Raw genomic sequence first — 22582 nt, 5'->3', positions numbered from 1 at the left:
TGGAAAAGCGGGAATTTGTGGCTTGGCTGCTAATAACAACAAATCACTTCATTTCAAGGGATACCGGGAGAATTCGAAATCGAACATTTCGGCTCAATAAAATCTCATCATGCCTGTCAAATGCAATTAAGCCATTACTCGTCTTGACTACTATACAGGTGTCCCAGCGATTTGAAAAAGTCCATTACTAGCCTTTAAATAATTAAAAAATTAATATTTTTTTACAAAAGCCGTAAATCCTAACTCCCCGCGAACTTACCTAAAATTATTTTAGTGTACAGGGCTGTTTCCGAAATTAGCTACAGTTTTCCAAAACACGAAATTTTAAACTCCTATGACATTTCGTTGACATAAATGTATGGAATACTCCATACCTTTTAACAACGAAATGACAAAAGTGTCCAAAATTGCATGTCTGCCACTGTAGGTACAATACAATGTTTTTTTTTAAATGGAACACTCTACAAGGTGCATCACCTGAGACTTTCGAGCTTAATATCTCAGCTATTTGTAAACGAATTTTTATTACGTTTAGAATGCGCTTATTGTAGAAGGTGGTTTTTTAATTAGAAGCAAAAAAACTAATTGAAGCTAACAAATGTTATTTTAGTGGTAAGCATTTTTTAGTTGTCGTTCAGTGTTTTAGTTTTTTATGAAAGAATTAAAGCATCCAATTGAACAAATGAGTCAAAAATATTGTTTTTTATTTTTTTTAAGAGTGAGAGATAAATGTCACTTACGTTTGTGTGAGCAGGAGTGACCAAAATTCAGTGGTAGTGTGCAACTGTTTTATGTGAATCTATGCTTTTGCATCTGTACCTACGTTTAATACTTTTATTGTTGGTAATATTTTAAGCCTTTTTTTAATGTATCAATCCTAGATTATAAAGACTATTTTAAAACACGTTTCTTATATTAACGTGTTTTCACTATTACGAAAACACGCCTTCCATAGCAACGTGTTTTAAATGTAATTTAAAACACGTTTAAATTTAAAATAAATTAATGAAACATTTAATTAAAAAAAATAATTTTCTTCTCAAGCGGGAATAAAGTGAAGGTTTATTCCCTTGTTTTTGATAAAAAATAAGGTACTTTATTCCCTAGGGAATTCGAATTTTTTTATTTATTAACATTGAAGTTTCTTAATATAAATCTCAATATTAATAAATAAATAAACTTCAATGTTAATAAATAAAAAAATTCTAATTCCCTAGGGAATAAAGTACCTTATTTTTGATCAAAAACGAGGGAATAAACCTTCACTTTATTCCCGCTTGGGAAGACATAACTATTATTCTTCGACACTGTCAAAATTTCCGGTTTTTCTCTTGTCATTCTCTTGTGTAAGGCAGTTTTGACAACTGTTTGGCATTTCTCAATACGCAACGTCAGATGATTTTTAACACATTTAAGGCCATTTTAAGTCTTAATAAGTGTAATTCGAAGAATGAAATGTTGTTTTTGTGTAAATTGGTTCATTTATTTCATCTCGTGGATGATAAACCACTCATTTTCACTCGTGAAATAAAACGTTCGATTTATACTCATTCTTATTAAATAAATAACGATAATTTAACATGTTTTGTTCCAACAAAATAATTTTTGAATAACATTCATGCGAAATCGCTTAAAGTTCTCGGGGACTATGCTATGGTTTTCGCACTTGTATTATAGATAACTGCTTTTTTTTTCTTGCATAACAGACCTTAGACGATAATTCCTTAAATGGTTTGGACTTACCTTAAAGCAGTCCGAACCATTTAAGGAATTATCGTTTTGTAATTGTCTGTTTCCATTGTAGTGCTGATGATGTTCGAATTAGAACAAAACTAGTCGACCAAAGCAATTTTGTTTTATTTCTTGTCTCTGTAACTGTATCCATTCCACCATCATAAATTTCTAAGGGAGTACTTCGTCTAAAATTTTAATTTTTATGGCGAATCTTTAAATCCCCGACTTGTTTACTAAACTCCGATCACTTTTGTAATATTAAACAAAATCGCATCAACTTCAAAATTTTGGCATTGTAAGTTGCGTCATTTATCGCGAATTTAGGCTTTCAAAAATAGGTTACGTTATATGTCAGTGTCAAATTGTTCAATTCTTTAAGTAGAAATCCTGCAAAATACGTTAAGTCAGTTAAGTTTTCTGCTTGTAAGTAACATTGCATAGTCATTTTAGCGATATCTGAGGACATTATTTGCATTTCCAGCCGCTAAAAAGGGACATTCAGGCAATCATAAAACTGCTTCACTCAAGCTTATTTACAGTCAAAACGTGACCAAAACTATCAAATATAAGACATTTTAATAACAAACCAATAAATTAATGGGCAACTAATCAAATAAATTAAATAATCTTGTGTATTGAAATATGAACGGACAAATATTGGAGATTGGTAAAACCTACTTTAAAAGTTTTTTTAGACAAATAATTAGTTATTGTTCGTCCGGAATTGGCAGAAACCTTAGCGAGAAGTAAGTGGAGAAAGCTTTTGAAGACTTTTCGGCGTGTTTTATGAGCCACAGATTGATTTAAACTCTCTTGTCATAATATTGAAAACAACCTTTGTCAGTGGTTGCAGACTGTCTTGGCGGGCCCCCATGCCAATTTCATGGGGTTATACAAACAGCAATAGGGGGCTAGTTCGTTGCTGCTCGCTTAATTCTTTTAAATTCGCTAATTTTGACAATGCCAAAGACAAACTTCAAATTTTCATGACAGTAGTGAGAGCATTGCCAACTATCAAATTTAGTAACAAAACTTGGTCCGAATGTAACAATAAAAATCTCTAATATCCCAATATTACAAAAGTGATCCGACTTTATGATAATAACAATGTTCATGAAGTTATGAATAATGTGCATTGTTGCTGTAATCAACTTTTAAAGTCAAATGTCTTTTTAGTTATTAACTTTAGGCTTTTAAACCTTTATATTTTACATAGACAGTTTAATAATCTTTGAGAAGCAAAAACAAAAAATAAGTTGTTTCATTTAACTTTTTCAAGTTATTCAGTTTTTAACAAACTTCTTATTTTTTTACGTACCTAACTGCAATGCTCCCAAACAACTGACACTAATTTAAATTTTGAATTTTGCTCTTTAAAGTGGTGAAAGTCCTATTTTTCAAGGAATCTTAGTTTTTGTGTAATAAACTTAAAAACAAATGTGTATTAGTCAAAAAATCAAATTATTTAAAAAACTAGGCAAAATAATGACTGATCAGTATTGAAAGCTACGTCGAAAATTGCAGAAAAATCTAGACCGTTCCATTAAAAAAACATAAGCTTGTTATGTAAATTATTTCTGAAACACTCTGTATATTTGAAAATAATTTTAGATGATGCAGGGGATTCGTATCTACGGCTTTTGTAATTTTATAAAGTAAGGGCCCTTTATTTCAATAGTGAATTAACTTTAGAGTTAAATAACTCTGAGTCAACCTAAATATTATTAATTTAACGTATTTACGTTAAATAATTGGGGTTTGATTATCTTTTTTGTCAAAAAATGCTGTTATGTTGTTACTTGTTTGGTATTAAAAGTGTAGCAAATGTTTTTTGATGTGAATTTGAAGTCGCTAAATACACAGTATTAAAATATTGTGTCAGAAGCAACATCAGAAGAAAACAACAAACTTTGAAAAAGTTGATGAAGAAGGTAAAAAGTGATATAAAAAATGATATAAGTATAAATATAAAATAATCGATCACAAAACAATATAGTACAAACTAGTGGAGATTTTTGCAAAATTCAGGCACCTACTGATATAAATTAAATGGAAGAGGAAATATTGGAAAAGGAAATGCATAATTTTCTACTCTTTTTCAACTGTGTTGAAAGCGACTCAAAATAATGTAGGTAACTTTTTTTTAATATATCTCCTACTACATTTTCAACTTCGTCAAATAACTGAAGTGATAAACAAAATCTTTGATCGTTGCTTCCGATTAGGAATTTCCTCATGACCATTATAGGCATTTACATCATCCGAATCCATATTCCGAACTAGAACGCTTTTATCGCTTTTGACACTGAGTTAGGAAAGACAACTCAAGAGTCAGGTTATTCCGAAGTTGGAAAAAGGTTTTTAACCTAAAGTTAATATTTAACTGAAAATTAATTTAGCATTGAACCTTTAAAGATCAATAATGGATTTTCTTAAATCGCTGGGACACCGTGTATATTACTCCTGTAACGTTATTAAAAACTCCAAGTCTCTTAAAAATAAAATTTGCAACGAAATGGAACTTATACAACTTCATTTCGTGTCTTTTACGACAGAAATCTTGCCTACTCAACGTAAAAATTTCATTGCGAATTTGCTTTTGTAATGATATTTTTATTCAAAATATAAAAGCCGCACTCAATTTGATAATAGAATTGGAAATTAGGGGATAAAACGAATGCAAAGCCAAGTTTTTCAGTCTTAATTGCCAGCTACTGCTTTCGACGAGAACTGGTGTCTTATTCCTTTTGCAAAAATAATGCGAATCCCATATAAATGCGATTAGAAAACCCAATATCCTCGGTTATGTGTGCAAAACCACACGTTTCAGAAATAAATTTCTTGCAATATGGGGTTAAGTATGATTGCAGAAATAGGTTCCAATAACAATTTAACAATAGAGAATTGTAGCTTCAATTAATGAAAAAATATGTAAAAAAGCCGCTTTTTATGCAAATATACTCGCAGAAGGTTTCCCATCTCATGCATCATCTCGGCGTTATTTTCAGCAAGGCCATAAATTTCAATAAGCCCACCGTCATTTGAATATGTACAGGAAACTAGAAAAGTAGATTCTCGGACTCGTTCGTGGCAGATATGTGGCGGAAGTCGTAAATATCGACCACTAGGAAGACGTCGAGAAGTCAAGAGCTTTCTCTCCACTCTTCGGCACAACCTAATTACGCCCCGATTCTAAAATTTTATAATTAAACATTGATTTATTTGTTACAGTTCTCCGAATGGACGGATCATGACAAAGACGAGACACCGGATATCGGTAAGTTGAATTTGTTATGCACACAGTGTCACGTTTATTCTCCATCATTTTACGACGCTGGACTGAATTTAATAAGAAAAGATGGGAAGCAAAAATAAATTAATAAAACGGGCGGAAGGGTGAATATTAGCTCTTTATTTAAGTGCGTCGCATTTGTAATGGATTTATTTCATCGTCTTGGAGCGAAATAAATGTGGTGAGAGATGTTTATTCCATTTGAGTTTATGAAACTAGCGTTCAAGGGTGTCGTGCTGAAATTACACGACTTTCAGCCTTGTTCCAGTTTCAGGGTCACAAAATATTCGCGTTTACGTTTGAAAATTCCGCCGAGTGATAAACCTATTTTTAAGTGCTAACTCAACCAATGTGATTAATTCAGAGGCAAAGCCCTAGTCCAATTTTCTTAGTCATTTAACGAGCTAAACCCTTGTAGAGGAAGAAGTTATTCTCATCAAAACTTTTGCAACGGTAGGTTCGAGTTTTAAATTGAATTAATAAGGGACAAGTCATTGCATTTTTCGAAAGCTAATTTAATAGATCAACTTCGAAGTCTGAATTTGGCACAAACTATACAATAGTGTTAGTTAAAGTTGGGGGAACTATCATCGTTAAGGAGCATCGGTTGCGTTTGGAGATTAATTTCAGATCCTGACTTAATCACATCACCGAACCGGAATTTTTGCCGGAATAACAGAAAACGTATAAGTGAAATAAATTCCGGTTGCTGGAATGCAGCGAACATAAAATTTTTGTGTCTGCAAGCGAAAATTTATCTCGCTTTCAGCAAAGTGTTCAGAATCAATTTTTAATGCAATTAGCTCATAACGTAAAGCAGCTGGTCTTAATCGAGGGTAATTTTTATTAAAGCAACTTTCACACTAGAGATTCCAAGCAGTTTCGATGAATTTTCGCAATAGACTGTTGGCTTCTGCCAAAAATTCTTCTCCTTGTGTTGGCTCTCTCTTCGCAGGTGATGCCACTATTGTGACACAAAACTGTTGAGATGCTTGAGGTACTGATCGCTTCCATTTCCAGTACTCCGAAGTAGTACTACTTGGAGTTGTGGAAAGAGACAGTGTTTCGTTATTATCAACATATTTCATTCCTCCTGAACCGCCTTCAGTACCATTGAGATTTGTAGTACCATTAAGTGTAGCCAGAGTTTCGTTATTATTAACATATTTTATGCTTCCTGGAATTACTTCAGTACCATTTATGGTACCATTACTTATGGCTAAAGTTTCATTGTTGTTGATATATTTCATTTCTCCTTCAGTCCCATTGAGATTTGCACGATTTGTGGTACCATTAAGTGTTTGATTATTGTTAATTAAAGGCACAGAACCATAAGTACTACCATAGCTCATCCTTTCTGTGGTGGTATTATTTGGTGGTACCGTATTTTTTACAATGGTATTGTTGACAAATTTGATATCACCGTGAATATCGGCCGTCGATAAGCATGGTATATTCACCACGACATTAGGCTTGTTAGTACCAACACATTCCGGTGCTGTATTGTTGACGCAAGACATGGTACTACTCGTACAACTTACCATTTGATTGTTAGCGTCTTTACAAGTAATCAGAGCTGTAGCAGCCACCACACACATTAAGGTACCATCGCTGGTACAAAGTGATGTTGTATTAGCTGGACATACAGTAGTACTATCTCCAACACAACCAATAATAGCATTGGAAACAATTTCTTGTCTTTTAGGAATGGCTTGGGCGTTATGGTAGTAATGATGGATTGTGTAATGGTCATACCGTGGGCGGTATCCATCATAGAATGACTCGTGTGAGTATGTGGGTGTTGATAATTTACCCAACTTATACCCCAAGTAAAATCCAAGAATACCACTTCCGGTATCAGAAGTAGTGTAGTGGTAGGTTGAGTAAGTTTGGTAGTACCCATGGTAGTGTGGGTGTTGAACGGGAATTGTGTAAAAGCCGGGGTAGTGGTAATTGTATTTGTTGACGATTTTAATTGTTGTTTTCCCATGTTTAACTTCTGTAAATTATTGATTATTGGCAAGTTAGCAACAAAAGAGTACTGACTTGATCCAGGAGGAGGTGGTAAGTCAACCCAAGACATGTCTTTCTTGTAATATGGTTTAGTGGTCGTTTTAGGCCTTCGTGTTGTAACGGTTCTAGTGGGTGGTGTCCATCTGGTGGTACTTTTAGTTTTCCACCAAGGGGTTGGAGTTGGAGTTGGGTATGTTCGTCTAGGGGTTGTGGTAGTCAGTCGAGGTCGGGGTGTAGTTGGGGGTTGGGTACGTCTTGTAGTTGTAGGCTTTCTAGTTGTAACACTTATCCAACGTCTGGTAGTTGTAGTCTTTCTTGTTGTAACAGTTACCCAAGGCCTTGTTGTTGGTTGGGTACGTCTGGGAGTTGTGGACCTTCTGGTTGTTGTGGACCTTCTGGTTGTTGTGGGTCTTCTGGTTGTTACCTCCACCCATCGTTGGGTAGTTCTTCGTGGTGTTGTTGGAGGGTTTGTTCTCCGGGCTGTAGTTCTAACCCTTTGTGGTGTTGTTGGAGGGTTTGTTCTTCGTGGTGTGGTTCTGCTCCTCCTTGTGGTTTTTGATTGGTAAGCAAGTGCTTGGAGTCCTGACCCCCAATTATCAGGGCCCACAGTTGATTGAATCTCGTCGTCGTAAGCTGGGAATAAAAATTCAATCAAACACAGGTCGTATGTCCTACTTTCGTTCAATGTTTATTGACCATGTCGTTACCGCAACGTCTGCACTGATAAATATTGAAACATAATTGCAATAAAAACGCATTTTACGACGGACTAGTTCACAATCTTCCGCTCGACGAGAAATTTGTTACAGTTTCAAGAAATGTTTATCTAATTAGGAGTTGGGGGAGAAAGGTGCTTATTATATTCGGGGAATTGTTTCTAATTGCACCCTTGTTATGTGGCTGATGTGGGCCGTGAGTTTGTTATGTTTCAGAGCCTAAATTTACATAGGAAATTTCATTCTAGTTCGACGAAACTTCAGACTGTTCAACTTCTCTTTGCGGGCTAGTATTTTCTTTGAAAATATTTTGGGGTCCAAAAAAATTTAAAATACAAAAAACAGTTAATATCACGTCAACAATTAGAGAATTTACGAGTTAAGTTGTTTGAAATTAGTTAAGGTAACGTAATTTGGGCGATTTTTGCGATTTTAAGGCGCACCTAATCATTCCAAATTGACTGAATTTTTAAGGTTTTTTTGTTCTTTTGTTTCTGATATAATATTTATTTTGTTTTTTTTTGGAAAGCTTGAAATGACAGTTAGTTTCTGATTTTTTTAGACCTGGGTTTAATTGGTTTAATTATTACCTATTGGAAATAATCTAAGTGCTAAGTGGTGATACATACAGACTGATTCTCTTAGGGGAAACTTTTTAACTTCTAATGTATCTATTAGCTGTTCCAAATTACAAAAACGCCAACGTCGCATTTTATATCCTATGCCAGTTTAATTAGAATTTTGCAACAACGCATTTGCATATTTTAGAGTGAATTAAAGAACAAATTAAGATCTTCTGTTGGGTTTTCTTAGCTCAAAATTTGTCGCTTACATCGGCTATTATTTTTTTGAAGTGCATGAATAATTTATAATATCTAATATTGAGAAAAAATGCCACGTTGGCGTTTTTTATAGTTTTGAGACAGGTAATAGAGCTACAAAATTTTGGCCACAACTTCATCATTCCTGATTTAGCTAAATAATTTTAAAAGTGGCTGAACTTCACAAACTACGAGTAACTTTGAAATTTTAAATAGTAATCACCTATTTTATTGGTTTTTTGAATTCGCCGCCTTTTCATACTGAGCAAAATGTACTTATCTGTCATAGTTTTTAACATATTATGCCAAATTTTTTGGCACAAAATTATTTGCAGGTTCATTCAAAACTTTACTGGTCTTAATCCCTTTGTGATAAATAAATTATTCTTTTTGTATTCGATAACCGAAGATTCGAAAAGTCATCTAAAATTTTTAAAATTGTCAACTGTCGAATTACAACGCTAGTATTTTTTTAAATAACTGTTGTAAGCTATAACTCAGTTTTTTAAATCAATCTACTTTATTTTCTTAACGGAAACCTGAAGAGCATCAACATTTACGAGATAATTACTTTTGCTAAGTTTTTTTTAGCAAAATCGTCAATATTTTATTCATTTTTTAGCTGCTTTATTATTGAAAAAGCAGTAAAACAATAGTATATTTAATTAGTGCTTGTTATAACTTAGTGAATTATTTAAAGTAACTTACTCAGACTACCTTCGAGTTTTGAACTTCTTGAATGAAAATGGTGGGCAAATTGAACATTGTTATTAATTAGCTGCACAACTTTATCGTAGAATTCTAAAGTTTACTCAATTAAAAATGAAAATAGTAAGCTAAAATCTGTTTAAGATTAGAGACACTATCTGTTTCAAAACTATAAAAACAAGTGAGACTTTTCACAGTTGGTTTTCTCTTTTGATTATTTTAATCTCTTGGCTTTAGATTTGTCACTATATATTTTAAAAATAAAAACACATAAAGTTTTAATTTGCGACTTGTTTGACTCCAAAAAATGTAGGTAAGTGCACTGTTGCCATTTTTTTATAGTTTTAAAACAGCAAGTAGGTATAGAAAATGTTGATAAAAGTTTCTTAAAAAAATTATATTCTTTTGATTGCCATTCAAAAAACAAGGTGTTATAACAAATTTTTGATTATCATTTTCATAAAATCATAGAGGACCTCTTAAACCTTCGGTTATCGAAGCAATAAAAATAAGTCGTTACCATTTAAAATTTCAAAGTTAATGACAATTTTTCTTTGTTCTGGTAGTTCAGTCATTTCGAAAATACAGCGTGTCTCAAAATTTGTCAAATTTCGAGTTCAGAGCGTTGTAGAGAATTACTTCACTACTCCAAATGTGGAAACAAAATAAAGATTTGGGCTTCCCCACAAAGATATACGTTGGTTTGAAGGTACAATTCAGGTGCACTTTGAATTGAGATGTCATCAAATGCAGGCAAAAAATTTCAGTGTTTATTGCTATTTATGGTGTAGATGATTGTAAAAAATAATAATGTAAAACAATTTCTCGAAAAACTAGCTTTATTTTGAAGAAAAAATTCAAAATTTTTGTAATTTTTATTAAATAAGACGGAAATTACCAAAATTTAAGATTTATTTACTCCAAAATGAAACTAATTAAAAAAAAATTCTACATTATTTTTCTCCACAATTATCTAAACCATAAATCGCCATAAACACAGAATGAATTTTTAACTTGGATTTGATCTTCAAACTAGTGTGTCTTTGTGGGGAAGCTCTCAATCTTAATTTTTTTCTACATTTGAATTTCTGAAGTGATTTTGTACAATTTTGAGACACTCTGTATAATTTAGTTAAATCAGAAATAGTCAATTTGGGTAATGTGAAAAATTTCAAAGCTCTAGCTAAATTAAAAGTTAAAAAGTTTCTAATTTAGGCCCTAAAAGAATCATCCTGTTTAGAAAACTTTTGAAAAAAATAATTTTCACCTAGTGTTTATGTCTATATTAGCTGTTTGAAAACAATAGAAACATCAACGTCGCATTTTATCGAATATTTTTTTTAAATAAAATTGATGAAAATTTTAGAAGAGTTATTATTGATTAGATCTCTCATTGAAAGAATAAATTACATTAGCTATGCATGAATAATTTATACCAGCTAATTTTGAGAGAAAATGCAACGTTGGCGTTTTTATAGTTTTGAAACAGCGTATACGTGGCGTTTACCCACTTACATATTTATACAAACATAGTAAATGTGCTTCGAGTTTTATTAAATTACGTAGCGTTCAATTTGTTTCCACAGTTTTGTGATTTTTCAGCTTGTTTTAGCAGAATCTTTAAACTAAGTAAGCTTATTTGGGCTCAAAATAGGCTCTCTAATTTGATGAGTTTTTGGCTTATATTCGAGATGCTTTTTAATACACTTTACTGACGCAGAGGCAATAGTATTAAATTGGGATTAAAGAAAAACTGCTAGTTTATCTTTATTAAAGTAAAAATAGTAGGGTGCATTTAGGTAACTATTTATAAAACATAATTTTTATTTTTGAGCATATAAATATGAAATAACAACACTGTACATTAAGTTAAAAAAAACCTACAAGTTCCAGGCAGATTCAATAAATTTCTCAACGATCGATTTGGCATCTTTCAAAAATAATTCCCCCTCCGTTGGTTTCTTCTCAGCAGGGAGTGCAACAATAGTAACACAGAAATTTTGCGCCGTTTCCCTTTTCTTCCGAACTGGAGGGTTCGTGGAGGGTTCCGGGGTAGTAGTTATAGGATATTTCGTTGAATAAGTCGATGTCGTACCATCACTTGAACTTACAATCGCCACTGGTGTTGTAGTTATCGGATATTGAGTGGAACTAGTCGTCGAATTCGCATTTGTGGAGTTTGTTACAATCGTATTATTGACAGTTTTAACATCGCCATAAACCTTGGCATTGGAAATGCACGGTATGCTCACAGTTGTTGCATTTTGGTTCGAATTTTTGCATTCCGGTGCTGTGTTATTAACACACGGGACCACACTTTTAACACAGTTGACTTGCCGATTGTCAGTGCATGGTACGGTCGAAGTTGCACTAACAACACACATGAGGGCCCCATTTGAGGTGCAAAGTGATGTAGTGTTCGATGGGCAAACAGTAACACTATCGCCAACACAACCAACGATTGTGTTTGATTGAATCTCCTGATTTTGTGGCACTGCGTTTTTGTTATGGTAATAATGATGCACGGTGTAATGGTCGTACCGAGGTCTGTACCCATCGTAAAATGAATAATGCGAAAACGTGGGCGTTGTCAAACGAGCAAGGGAATAACCCAGGAAAAATCCCAAAGCGGTACTTCCCGTATCACTACTACTGTAGTGATAACTAGTTGGGGTGTAGAAGTACCCAGGGTGGCTCGGGTTCTGCACTGGGAGTGAGTAATGTCCGGGATAATTATAATTGTATTTATTTTTAATCGTAACTTTTTGTGGCCCTTGATAACCTGAAATTAAATCGTTATGATTCCCCTAACCTAACTGGTACTAATAACTTACTTTGTTGGGGGTAAGTGCCGGGTCTGGGAGGTATGTTCCACCCAGAGCTGGGGGTGGTTCCGGTGGGATATGGACGTCTAGTTGATTGGTAATTCGGTGGTCTAGAACTCGTTGGGGCAGTGCTACGAGGTCGGCTAGTGGTGCGTCGACTGGGGGGTGGATGGGGTCGTCGGGTGTAACTACCACCACCTCGACCTCTTGCTAAAAATTGGTCAAGTTGTGTTCGAGATTAGCTGTTTGAATGGTACTTACAGCCACCGTAACGAGCACATTGGTGAAAGTCGATCACTGCCAGTAAAACCAACACTAAACTAATTTTGAAACTGTTCATCTTTAGGCTTGTTATTTGGAAAACCGTCACTTGTCTAGTTTGGGAGATTACAGATTCACGGTCTAACACACACTGAAGTGAAACTTGTTTGGTATTGGTCAGTGCACAGGTGTGGAGGTGGTACCAGTAGACGTAATTTGAGAGTTCAATACCTTATGATGCCTTCAATGTTTTTTATTTAATTCGAATACAAGGTATATAGGCAAGGTCGTTAAATTGTACCGTTTTCTCGAAACATGCACAATAGTAATCGAGTACTCACTGCTGCCACTACTGCCACTACTGGTATTTGATGTGAGATTTATTGTTTGTTTACAAGCAATCGAATTGTTTATGCGTTGAACTAGTTTGCTGATGTTTTGAAATGGATAAAATAGTGTCAAAATTTGTTCCAGTGTTTTCGATGTTGTTGCTCCCTGTTCAGTTCCTCAGAGTCAGTGTGTTTTCTGGAGCGTTTTATGTTGTGTTTAGCTCATAAACTGGATAATTGGATTTTTTAATTTTTATATCATTAGCGAATCAACTGAAGCAATGTAGTGACTTTTCAAGTCGGTTTAAGGTAGTTGGTACCTTAAATTTAACAAAGTTTTCAAAAGCGTAATCAGATTATTGTCTAAATAATTCTTCATCAAATGACTAGATGCCAGATATTTAATTTCAAATTTTTTTTTAAGTCTCTTACACATAAAGGTTGAGCCAGTTATGGGTTACTTCTGTTTATTTTTAGCTGGCCAGATCTATACGTCATTGTTCAAAAATTACAAAATTAATTTAGGATTGCATTGTTCTGTCTTTGTTTTGACAGTTTTGCTAAAATTTTGTTATTAACTAATCATCATTTTAGGAGTAAAAACTATTTTCGATTCCGTTTAATCGAATTAATTTTAAGTTGCAGTTTTGGTTGCACTTTTAGTTGCATCTAAGATCTAAAAAAATTTCAGAAATAACTCATAAATAAATCACCCTGCATATAAGGTCTAAACGTATTTTTGCTGTTACCTTAAAAACTACTTACTTAAAGTTTAATTTTTGACTAAAAATCACACAGAAATGTGACTAAATAGCGCTTGCTATTTAAATACTTTATATTTTTTTCTACATATAAGTACTTACATGTAATTTTTTTCAGAATTTTATTACAATTCCTTATAATAAATATTAATTAATTGTACATATTAAACTTTTAATTAATCAAAATTTTATGATTATCTCAGTCTAAAACAAAGGATGCTTTTTGATAAAACTATATAAAGAATTGTGCTACTTTTATTAGGTTTTTTTAAATATTTTTTTAACGTATAATTTGCATGGAACATTATTTAGTCACAATTTGATTTAGATTTTGTGTCTAATTTTGACGTGATGTACGGTTACTTATTACCTAATTAGTAATGTAAGGAAATTTATTACTTAACTAGTTACTTAGTAAATTTCGTTACGTTACCCGTTAACGGCCGAGGCAAGTTGGTTTGTTTACTATTTAAAAAAATAAAATTGAGGAAATAAATTTTTAATTTACAACGGAATTAAGAAAAAAATGTTCGTAATGACAGTCCAATGTCCAATTCGCTGTGCTCACTCGTTTTGGCAAACATTAAATCCGTTAAACAATCCGTTATTACTGATTACCTAAACTATATTAAATTAAAATATATATTAATTATATTAAAAAACAAGTTTCATAAGACCAGTCTTAAAGCACGAACTTATTTTAAAAAACGAGTTTTTTGAAAGTATGAGTGCTTCGAGGTCTTAGGAAACGAGTTTTTATACTATTTTTTGTAATTTGCCCCGTTTTTGCCGTTTTTAAACAAAAATTGTTATTTTTGTTTTTTAAAGTTTTGTCAAAAAACAAGAGTTTGTATGACAATGGAGGTAATTTTGCACGAACGCCCTCTGAAATTTGTTAAATTCGAAAAAATACGGGCCTGAATTTGCTTCTCGCCAACCATCGCTTTTGATGACGCTGAGTGCTTTAAGATGCCTATTAAAGCATCAAAATGGCGGCAAATTACAAAAAGGATTTTTTCTACTTTGGTTTCGTGCTGAGGTCATTACGATACGCGATTTGCATATCGTAATATCCAAGGGACTGCTATAATAATTACGCTAAAAATCAGAGTAATTTAGGTGGATAATGTTGACAATCTAGTTTTTTGACAATTATCTGAGAGAAGTGTCAGTTTAAATCGGCACCTGTTTCAAGTGCTTAATTTAATCAAATACCAACCTTTAGAGGCTTTTGTACTATCCCTGATATGTAATCCCTTCGAACACCTTTCGAGTAATATACAAACATAACTTCCAAAGCCAGTGCAAGTAAGCAACTTGAGATCTCATTATCCTTAGGTCAATTTTCAAATTCGACGTATTTGCCACAAAAGCCCGTATTTGTTAAAAAGGATACATTGCAAAACGTTTTGGACACTTTCAGAAAACATTTTACAAATAAACTAATGACGATCCAAATTATTAATTTAATTGCACAGGAAATGCTGTCAACTGTCATAAAATTCATTAAATTTCAAAATTATTTTTTTTGGTAAAAAAGGTGCGAAGTAGAAAAAACTGTATGACAACTCGTTTAAAAAGCATTTTGTCGCACTTACTCCTAAATCCGTCCGTGCGACAAAATGCGTCTTATAAAAATCATATCATAATCAGTGTGAGGAAATTTTATGGGCGAAGGTTAGTGCATGGGCGCGCGCTTACAGTCAGATAAACCTTTAAATCGAAATGTTGTGGAACAGCTTGCATTGTTGATATAAGTTAGGAAAGAGTATTAAAAAATGTTTAGACAAAGAATTTTTTGTTTCAACCCTCGCGAAGGGGCTGAAAAGACGTTTTAGCTAAAAATTTGCAAACACCTAAAATTGGACACATTTTGCGTTTACATACTCATATCTTCCTTCTGGATAAAGCTAGAAACTCCGTTTTTTTTCCAAACAAATTTTCAATAAATGCAGATTTATACGTAGTTTAACAAGGTAGAGTTTTGATAAAGGGAAACCAAAAAAAAATACATTTTCTTGTAACGATGCATAATTGTGTAGTGAAATTTTCGAGATGCGAGAAAGTTTTTTAATTTAAAAGATAGACTCCTACATAATCGAGACGAAATAAAGCTAATACTTGAAATAAATTTTTGGTGCAAGAATCATTTCGTTATCTGTAAGACTCACCAAGTTATTGCAATTTAAAATTACTGCAAAATGCGCCTGAGGTGAAACCGAACCGTATTTCCCTCTGAAGCGTGTTCATCGCCTTTGATAACATTTCGAGAGCTAAAAATCGTAATTCGTAAATAATTAAAAAATAATTAATGTCACTTATCTATTAATATTATACCTTTACTTTTAACCGCCCTAACTCTCTGTTAATTTTAATAATATCTAAAAAGTCAAAAGAACATTTTTATCTCATGTACTTATTTAAAAAGCATAAAAGTGACCCAGTAGAACTAAATTACGAAATTGTAATTCATTTCAAAGAATTCTTTGGTGTGACATTAATATTTTTTTAATTATTTACCATTTTTAGCCCTTGAAATGTTTTCAACCACACCACGTTTCAAAGGGAAATACGTTGCGATTTCACCCCGAGCACATTTTGTAGATAACTAAATAATCTTTCTTTAAAGTCCTTTTTAAAAAAATATACAAATCGTAACGTTTCTGACGAATCAACAATTGTACTTACACGCTGGGGTACTACTTGGTTAGAAGCAAATTTCTAAAAATTTTAATCAATTAAAATCATTTGTTTATTGCTTTAAACGATGATGCACAAAGCATTAAACAAAGTAAAACTTTAGTTTTAACCACAAATTTAGTTTCTCAACTTAATTTTATTGAAAACAATTTTTCAAATATTCCAACTACGATCAAATTTCTAGAAACGTAAAATTTTAAATTATCCAGTTTATTATACAGTTGAGAAATTTGGGTCTACGTTGATAGAGTTAAATTCTGTAGAATGGTCATTACAAGATAAATTTAATGCAAAAATTGATGCAGTTACTAGAAATCCCGATTTTAAAACAAATAGCGAATAATGTACCACCTTCGACATATTTTGCATTAGCACCAAACTTTTTATTTACTCCTGTAACCAGCTGTGATGTAGAAAGATCTTTTTCGAAATTCAAAGATATTTTAACCGCAAAACGGAATCAGTTTTCGAGAATTTAGAAAGAATCACAGTTATTCAAACGTATTTCTCAGAGAAAATGATTAAAATATTTTTATTTAGTTTTTAATTTTAATTTCCACTGAATTAAAACGTAACATTTTCATAATGTAATAGTGACTTACGCTCCCCTGTATTAAACATCTTTATTGGTGTCCATGTAAGATTGAGGAAATGATGAAGTTATTTTTTAACGATTATGTCAAATTAGGTGCCTTGTCAGGGTTTGAACTAGCCAAGCAGAAGCTGATATTAGCGACTATTTTAAAATTGGTTCAGAAAATAATCTCAACAAATATACCGCAGTCTTAATAAATTAGCGACTATTTTATTGCCACAATTTTTCTTGGGTACTCCGTAATTATAATAAAACAATAATATTTATGTTTTAATTAGATTTTTGTAAGCGACCGGTAATATTAATTGTATAAACCCCAAGTAAACTACGCCAATGCACGCGCTGTATCGGACCATTTCATCGATAAATATGAACATCGCGAGAGCGCTACGACGAGTCAACTGATCGGTTGTGGCCTCATGGCCATCCCATAAAATTTCCTCACACTGATCATAATATACCATAAATGCAAATACTAAATTCTGTATGATAATTGGTCTTTGAGATAAAAATGAATTCTGAAAGTGCATTATGAACAGCTCTGCAAGCATATTATAAAAAAATATGAATAATGCAATTTAATATGTTCATTACGTGTGATTTACTTTTAATCGCGTTAAAATTGGTTTCTTTGTCATGAAGTCGGGACAAATCAGGAAATAAACATAAATAAAATTAGGCAGTAAAAACATAAGTCTGTCTTAGCTAAATCAGGACGCAAAAAAATAAAAGCTGCAAATTTTTGATACAATTTTGTGAATTTTTAAGTCAATTTCAATATTTAAACCGCGTTTCAAATTTAAAAACGTGAGTGATTCCTTTATGAAAAAATAAAGAAATCTGCACTATGACCGAATAATGTTCAGGGTCGCTTCTAAAATACCTACATCATATACTAATAACTTTAGCAACTGAAATACATAGTTCTGTTGATGTTTATTCCTATAAAATCATCTGTTATCAAAGGTTATCAGTGTCAGCATTATATGTTATGTGTCAAGGTGCCATTTCAATTTTAATCACCACTTCCATAAAAATAGTTCTATCTTTCTAATAATAATTAAAGATAAAACTAATAAATAAAAAACTTAAACAATAAAAACTTATACTGTTTTATTTTCTTAACAATATTCCTATACTCTTAAACCTAAACGATTAATACATGACTATAAATTCCAAGCCGATTCGAAGAACTTCCCTGTTAGAAACTTAGCATCGCTTAAAAACTGCTCTCCTTCAGTTGGTTGTCTTTTGGCTGGCAAAGCCACAATCGTGACACAATAATTTTGGGCTACATCTCGTTTTCTTAAATGTGGTACTGGGGTTGTCGTAATAGGGTATTGCGTTGACACCTCGTTGGTACCCGTACTATTATTAACTGCTGTTGTGTTCAACAAAGTGGCATTAGCTGGGATTATCGTATTATTAATCGTTTTCAAATCTCCGTAAAGTTCTGCTTTGGAAATGCACGGAATATTGATCGTTGTGGTATTCTGATTGGAATTTTTGCATTCCGGTGCTGTGCTATTAACACACGGGACTACACTTCTGACACAGTTGATTTGCCTATTGTCGGTACATGGTACCGTCGAAGTGGCACTTGCAACGCACATGAGGGCCCCATTCGAAGTGCAAAGTGATACGGTGTTAACTGGGCAAATGGTAACACTATCTCCAACACAGCCCACGATGGTATTAGCTCGGATTTCTTGACTTTGTGGGATTGCATCGCGGTTATGGTAGTAGTGATGGACGGTGTAATGGTCGTACCGTGGCGTATATCCATCGTAGAACGAATGGTGCGAAAACGTGGGTGTCGTCAATTTCCCTAAAGAGTACCCCAGGAAGAATCCCAAAGCGGTACTACCGGTATCATGACTGCTGTAATGGTAGTACGAAGGGGTGTAGAAATAACCAGGATATCCGTACTGTTGCACTGGGATGTGGTAGTACCCGGGATAGTGATAGTTGTACTTGTTCACAATTTTGATTTTTTGGGGTCCTAAAAGACCAAAATTAAGTTTTGCAAATCCTACTGACTGCGCCAATTAACTTTGTAAAAAGAAGATTGAAGTTAACATATATTTTCATTATTTTCTAAGGAATTACCATGGAAGGTCTATTCGAACAAATAGAATTTTTATTCTAAAAAGCTTGTGCTGAGTGAATTTGGTAGAAGAAGGAAATATGGAAAATCACTTGAATGTGATAATGAATTAATGAATCTCAGTGTTAGGTGAAGAGGTGAATACACATTATATCAAATTAAATAAAAAAAACATATTGAAGCAGAAAAGAATTATTTTGTTTGGTATATTTAGAAATGATTTAATTTAACTGGTTCATTGTGTATTGACTTTGGAGCAACACATATACACAATACACATACATTTGACCATTTTGATTGTCCATTCTATAAAACATTTGATTCTTAATGTTCTTAATGTCCCTTATCCTGAAACAAGTTTACTGACGGTGCAAAAATTAAGTAAATTGTAACTACAAGTATGTTTTAAGAGAAATGTTTGTGAAATTAAGAAAGGGAGCAGAATAATTGCTCATGGTTCATTGGTTCATTAACGAAAAAGTTTACAAACTGAATAACTGTGTTTAATCTTAAAAATTGAAGATTCAATAAAAATTTGATGTAAGGTAGTTCATTTTATGCTTATTTATGGCACAGAAAATTTGGACATCGATATTATGAAGCTGTAAAAAAGATATTAAAGAAAATTTAGTAACAAGAGTTTCCAAGTTTAATTGTTTCAAATGTGAATCGCCAATGATATGTGAGACATGTGCCTAGGAAAGATGAAAAAAATATTATTTCCGAACAAATCATCGACAAAAACATATCATATATACTTGAGGTGATTTACAGTGATCTGATTGGACCAATGCAAATTCTTACACCGGGTGTGAACATTAATTGACGATTTTAGTCTATATCCAAAAGTGTATCTGTTAGAAGCAAAGAATGAAGTTTCTGAATTCATAAAATATTACACAGAAAAACTTAAGAACAGGTTTGCATGAGAACATTTTGCAGTACAGCTTATATCTGGATTCCAAAAAAAGGCAAAAATGAGATAAAAAATTCTTGAAATAAAATTAGTATTTGTTGGTTGTAAAGATGGATCAAAAGCTTATAGATTTTAAAATAATGAATTTATTTTAGTAGAAATGTTAAAATTGTGGAACATACTAAAATAAAAAAATAGTTTCACCTAATTTAATGAATTGAAGAAATTAATGAGGAAGAAGGAAGTGGAAATAATTTTTTCATAAAGAAGGTTAAATAAGGCATTTTGAAGACATCGAGAAATATGTCGAGGAACATGAACATGAAAGAAAGAAAGAAACTTGTAGAATAACAGAATCATGAAATAAATCATACTAATGAAATTGAAAATAGTAGAATTTCTTAACGTAAAAATAAATAAAACTGAATTCTGTTGAACAAAATTTAGAAGAGCCGACTTCATAAAAGAATGTATAAAGTAAGATGCAATCGATTTAAAGTAAGATTTTTTTCCCAAGGATTAAATATTAACAACTGTGTTTCGACAAAAAAATATTCTGGTACTAGCAGGAAAAGAAAAAATGAATGTGAAACATTAATACATAAAGGCTGCATTTTTAAATGGAGAATTATAAAAAGAAATCTACATGAAACAAGGAGAAAGTAATATTAACGAGGAGAAGAAAAAATTGATTTGTAAATTGAAGCAACATAAGATTTGAATGAAATATTTGAAAATTAAATTCAGAAAAGGAACAGCTTATGTATTTTTATTGTTTATAATCCAAGAAAAAAAGTGAAAGTTGGATTCATTTATTGATTTATATTGAAGATATTTTAAAAACAAGTAAATCAACAAAATTATTTGAAAACTCAGTCATTAATCAAGATTGGAAAAGAACTGGAAATAAGATTTTTAGGAATAAAAATGATAGGTTAACTTTTTTTCTTTTCGTACAAATTTATAACTACTGACCTGATCCTTGACTGTACCCATATTTCGGAGGCCCGATGGGTCCTTGCCCAGGTCGTGGAGGTAAATTCCACCCACTACCACCCACAGTTCTTGGAGTTGTTTGATAATAAGGGCGTCTTGTGGTCGCCCCTCCAAAATAAGGTCTTGGAGTTGAGTATTGTGATCGACGAGTTGTTACTCCTCCTCCAAAATAAGGTCTTGGAGTACTAGCTGGAGACATAGGTCGGCGAGTTGAGGCTTGATAAGGTCGAGAGGTTGAAGGTGCTCTGTATGGGGGAGGACTTGGGCCATGGGTGGGTCTATATCTTGGAGTAGCATAAGCTGGAGGGTATGGTCTTGAGGTTGGGCGGTACGATGGGGAGTATGAAGGGCTATGGTAGGACGGGGCATGGTATGATGGTGATGGGACATGGTATGAAGGTGATGGAGAATGGTATGTCCCACGACTGCTGCTCCCTCTACCAAAACCACCTCCACGAGCTAATAAAACATAATTTTAAGTTAGAGTAGCTACAACTCATGCTTTAGGAAATATTGGCAAGCTACTTACCTGTCTTTAATTTTTAGTAGCAACAAATAAGAAGTTAAAAAATAGAAAAGAATAAGAAAGCACCACACAGTCACTCTTTGTTTATTTTATTAGAAGAGTTTTTGAATAAAAAAGTACTTACATCCCCCATAACGTCCACACTGGTACAATTCAACAAACGTTAAAAGAACAAATATCAAGAAGCATGTTTTTACACATTCCATGTTGGATTAAGTGTAATTACGACCATTTAACGTCTCACTTAAATATCAGACTGCAGTGTTAGTACTGCGAATTCAGTTTGATACTTAAAGGTCACTTTATGACGAATACAAGAGATATTAACTTCAAACAATTTTCCCAATTCGGGTAACGTCGGATATTACGTACAAATGATTCACTTATCAGGTTTTTGGTTTTAATCAAAATATGTAAATATGTATGTATTCATTAAATTAGATTTGTTATCATTATCAGAGTCAATGATTAATAAGTATTTTGGATTGTGCTCTGAAACAATTTTTACCGCAGCGTGTGCTGCTCGAGTTGACTAGTCTATTATTATTGAATGTTAAAGACTCTAAGAAAATTTTACACAAAAATAATAAAGCGGTCTGAGTTATTCTCAGATTCGTTTAGTGGCAAGCAATAGTAGAAAATTAGTTTTGTTAGTTTTTAGTTTTACCAAACCAAGTGAAAAAATCGTTGCTTGTGGCTAAAATAAAGCGTTTTAAATCATTGGTTTTAAGTCCAGGGAAAACCGCAGAGGAAATCACAGGATTTATTACAAATCTATAAAAATTTTTGCGAAAATGAGAGGAAATCATGAGCAAATGGATCTGTTGGTTTACTCCTCGTTTTATTTTACATTGACAGGGAAGTTATAAAATTATAGGCAAGGGATCTTTAACACATCCACTACAAAAATGTTTCCAGCCAAATGAAACGACCTCAAACATTCTAGTTTTGTTTATAAATGAGAAATTATCAGAAACCAATTTCCCTGGTTAATGGGCGAAACTTGACAATTTTAGAACATCTAAAGCGCTAGAATTTTTAAAAAGTAAGGATTGTAAAAAAGACATTTTAAGTCATGCATAGGATAATTAAAAGCAAAAAATTATTGAGTCTAAAAATTTTTCAGCAAAAATCAAAGGGTTTGAGCTGTTTCCAGACCATTAAACCCCTTCTGAAGAAAAATAGTCGTGGAAAGTCGAAGTTTTTCACAAAGGTATTGTGCTTTCTCAAAATAAAGTGATTTGATGACTCTAAGTTGATTTGGATTGTTAGATGTGGCTTT

At 32.8% G+C, this 22582-nt stretch overlaps 2 protein-coding genes across 3 annotated transcripts; both read right to left on the bottom strand.

Annotated features, from left to right (window-relative positions):
- Positions 1-5850: 5850 nt before the first annotated feature.
- On the bottom strand, positions 5851-21631 carry LOC663436 (mucin-2). 2 transcript variants are annotated; one of them, XM_008194652.3, is made up of 3 exons: positions 21425-21631; positions 7073-7672; positions 5851-7025 (listed from the first exon to the last, which is right to left on the bottom strand). In XM_008194652.3, exons 1-3 carry the CDS (start codon positions 21504-21506, stop codon positions 5890-5892), a joined length of 1818 nt encoding a protein of 605 aa, XP_008192874.2. In that variant the 5' UTR covers positions 21507-21631; the 3' UTR covers positions 5851-5889. The 2 variants fall into 2 exon arrangements, with proteins under 2 accessions (XP_008192874.2, XP_976452.1); XM_971359.4 differs by lacking the exons at positions 5851-7025; positions 7073-7672 and adding exons at positions 17852-18757; positions 20754-21233 and having other exon boundaries at positions 21425-21615.
- Positions 11091-13534, bottom strand: LOC100142247 (mucin-2). The gene is made up of 3 exons (XM_001815654.4): positions 12371-13534; positions 12119-12319; positions 11091-12066 (listed from the first exon to the last, which is right to left on the bottom strand). The coding sequence occupies exons 1-3, from the start codon at positions 12447-12449 to the stop codon at positions 11165-11167; spliced, it is 1182 nt and encodes a 393-aa protein (XP_001815706.2). The 5' UTR covers positions 12450-13534; the 3' UTR covers positions 11091-11164.
- Positions 21632-22582: the final 951 nt, after the last annotated feature.

The sequence above is a fragment of the Tribolium castaneum genome, chromosome 9 (genome assembly GCF_031307605.1).
Source record: "Tribolium castaneum strain GA2 chromosome 9, icTriCast1.1, whole genome shotgun sequence".
In the NCBI taxonomy this organism is placed as follows: domain Eukaryota; kingdom Metazoa; phylum Arthropoda; class Insecta; order Coleoptera; family Tenebrionidae; genus Tribolium; species Tribolium castaneum.
Note: the sequence above shows the minus strand (reverse complement) of the source record. Positions and strands in the feature narration are given on the sequence as shown.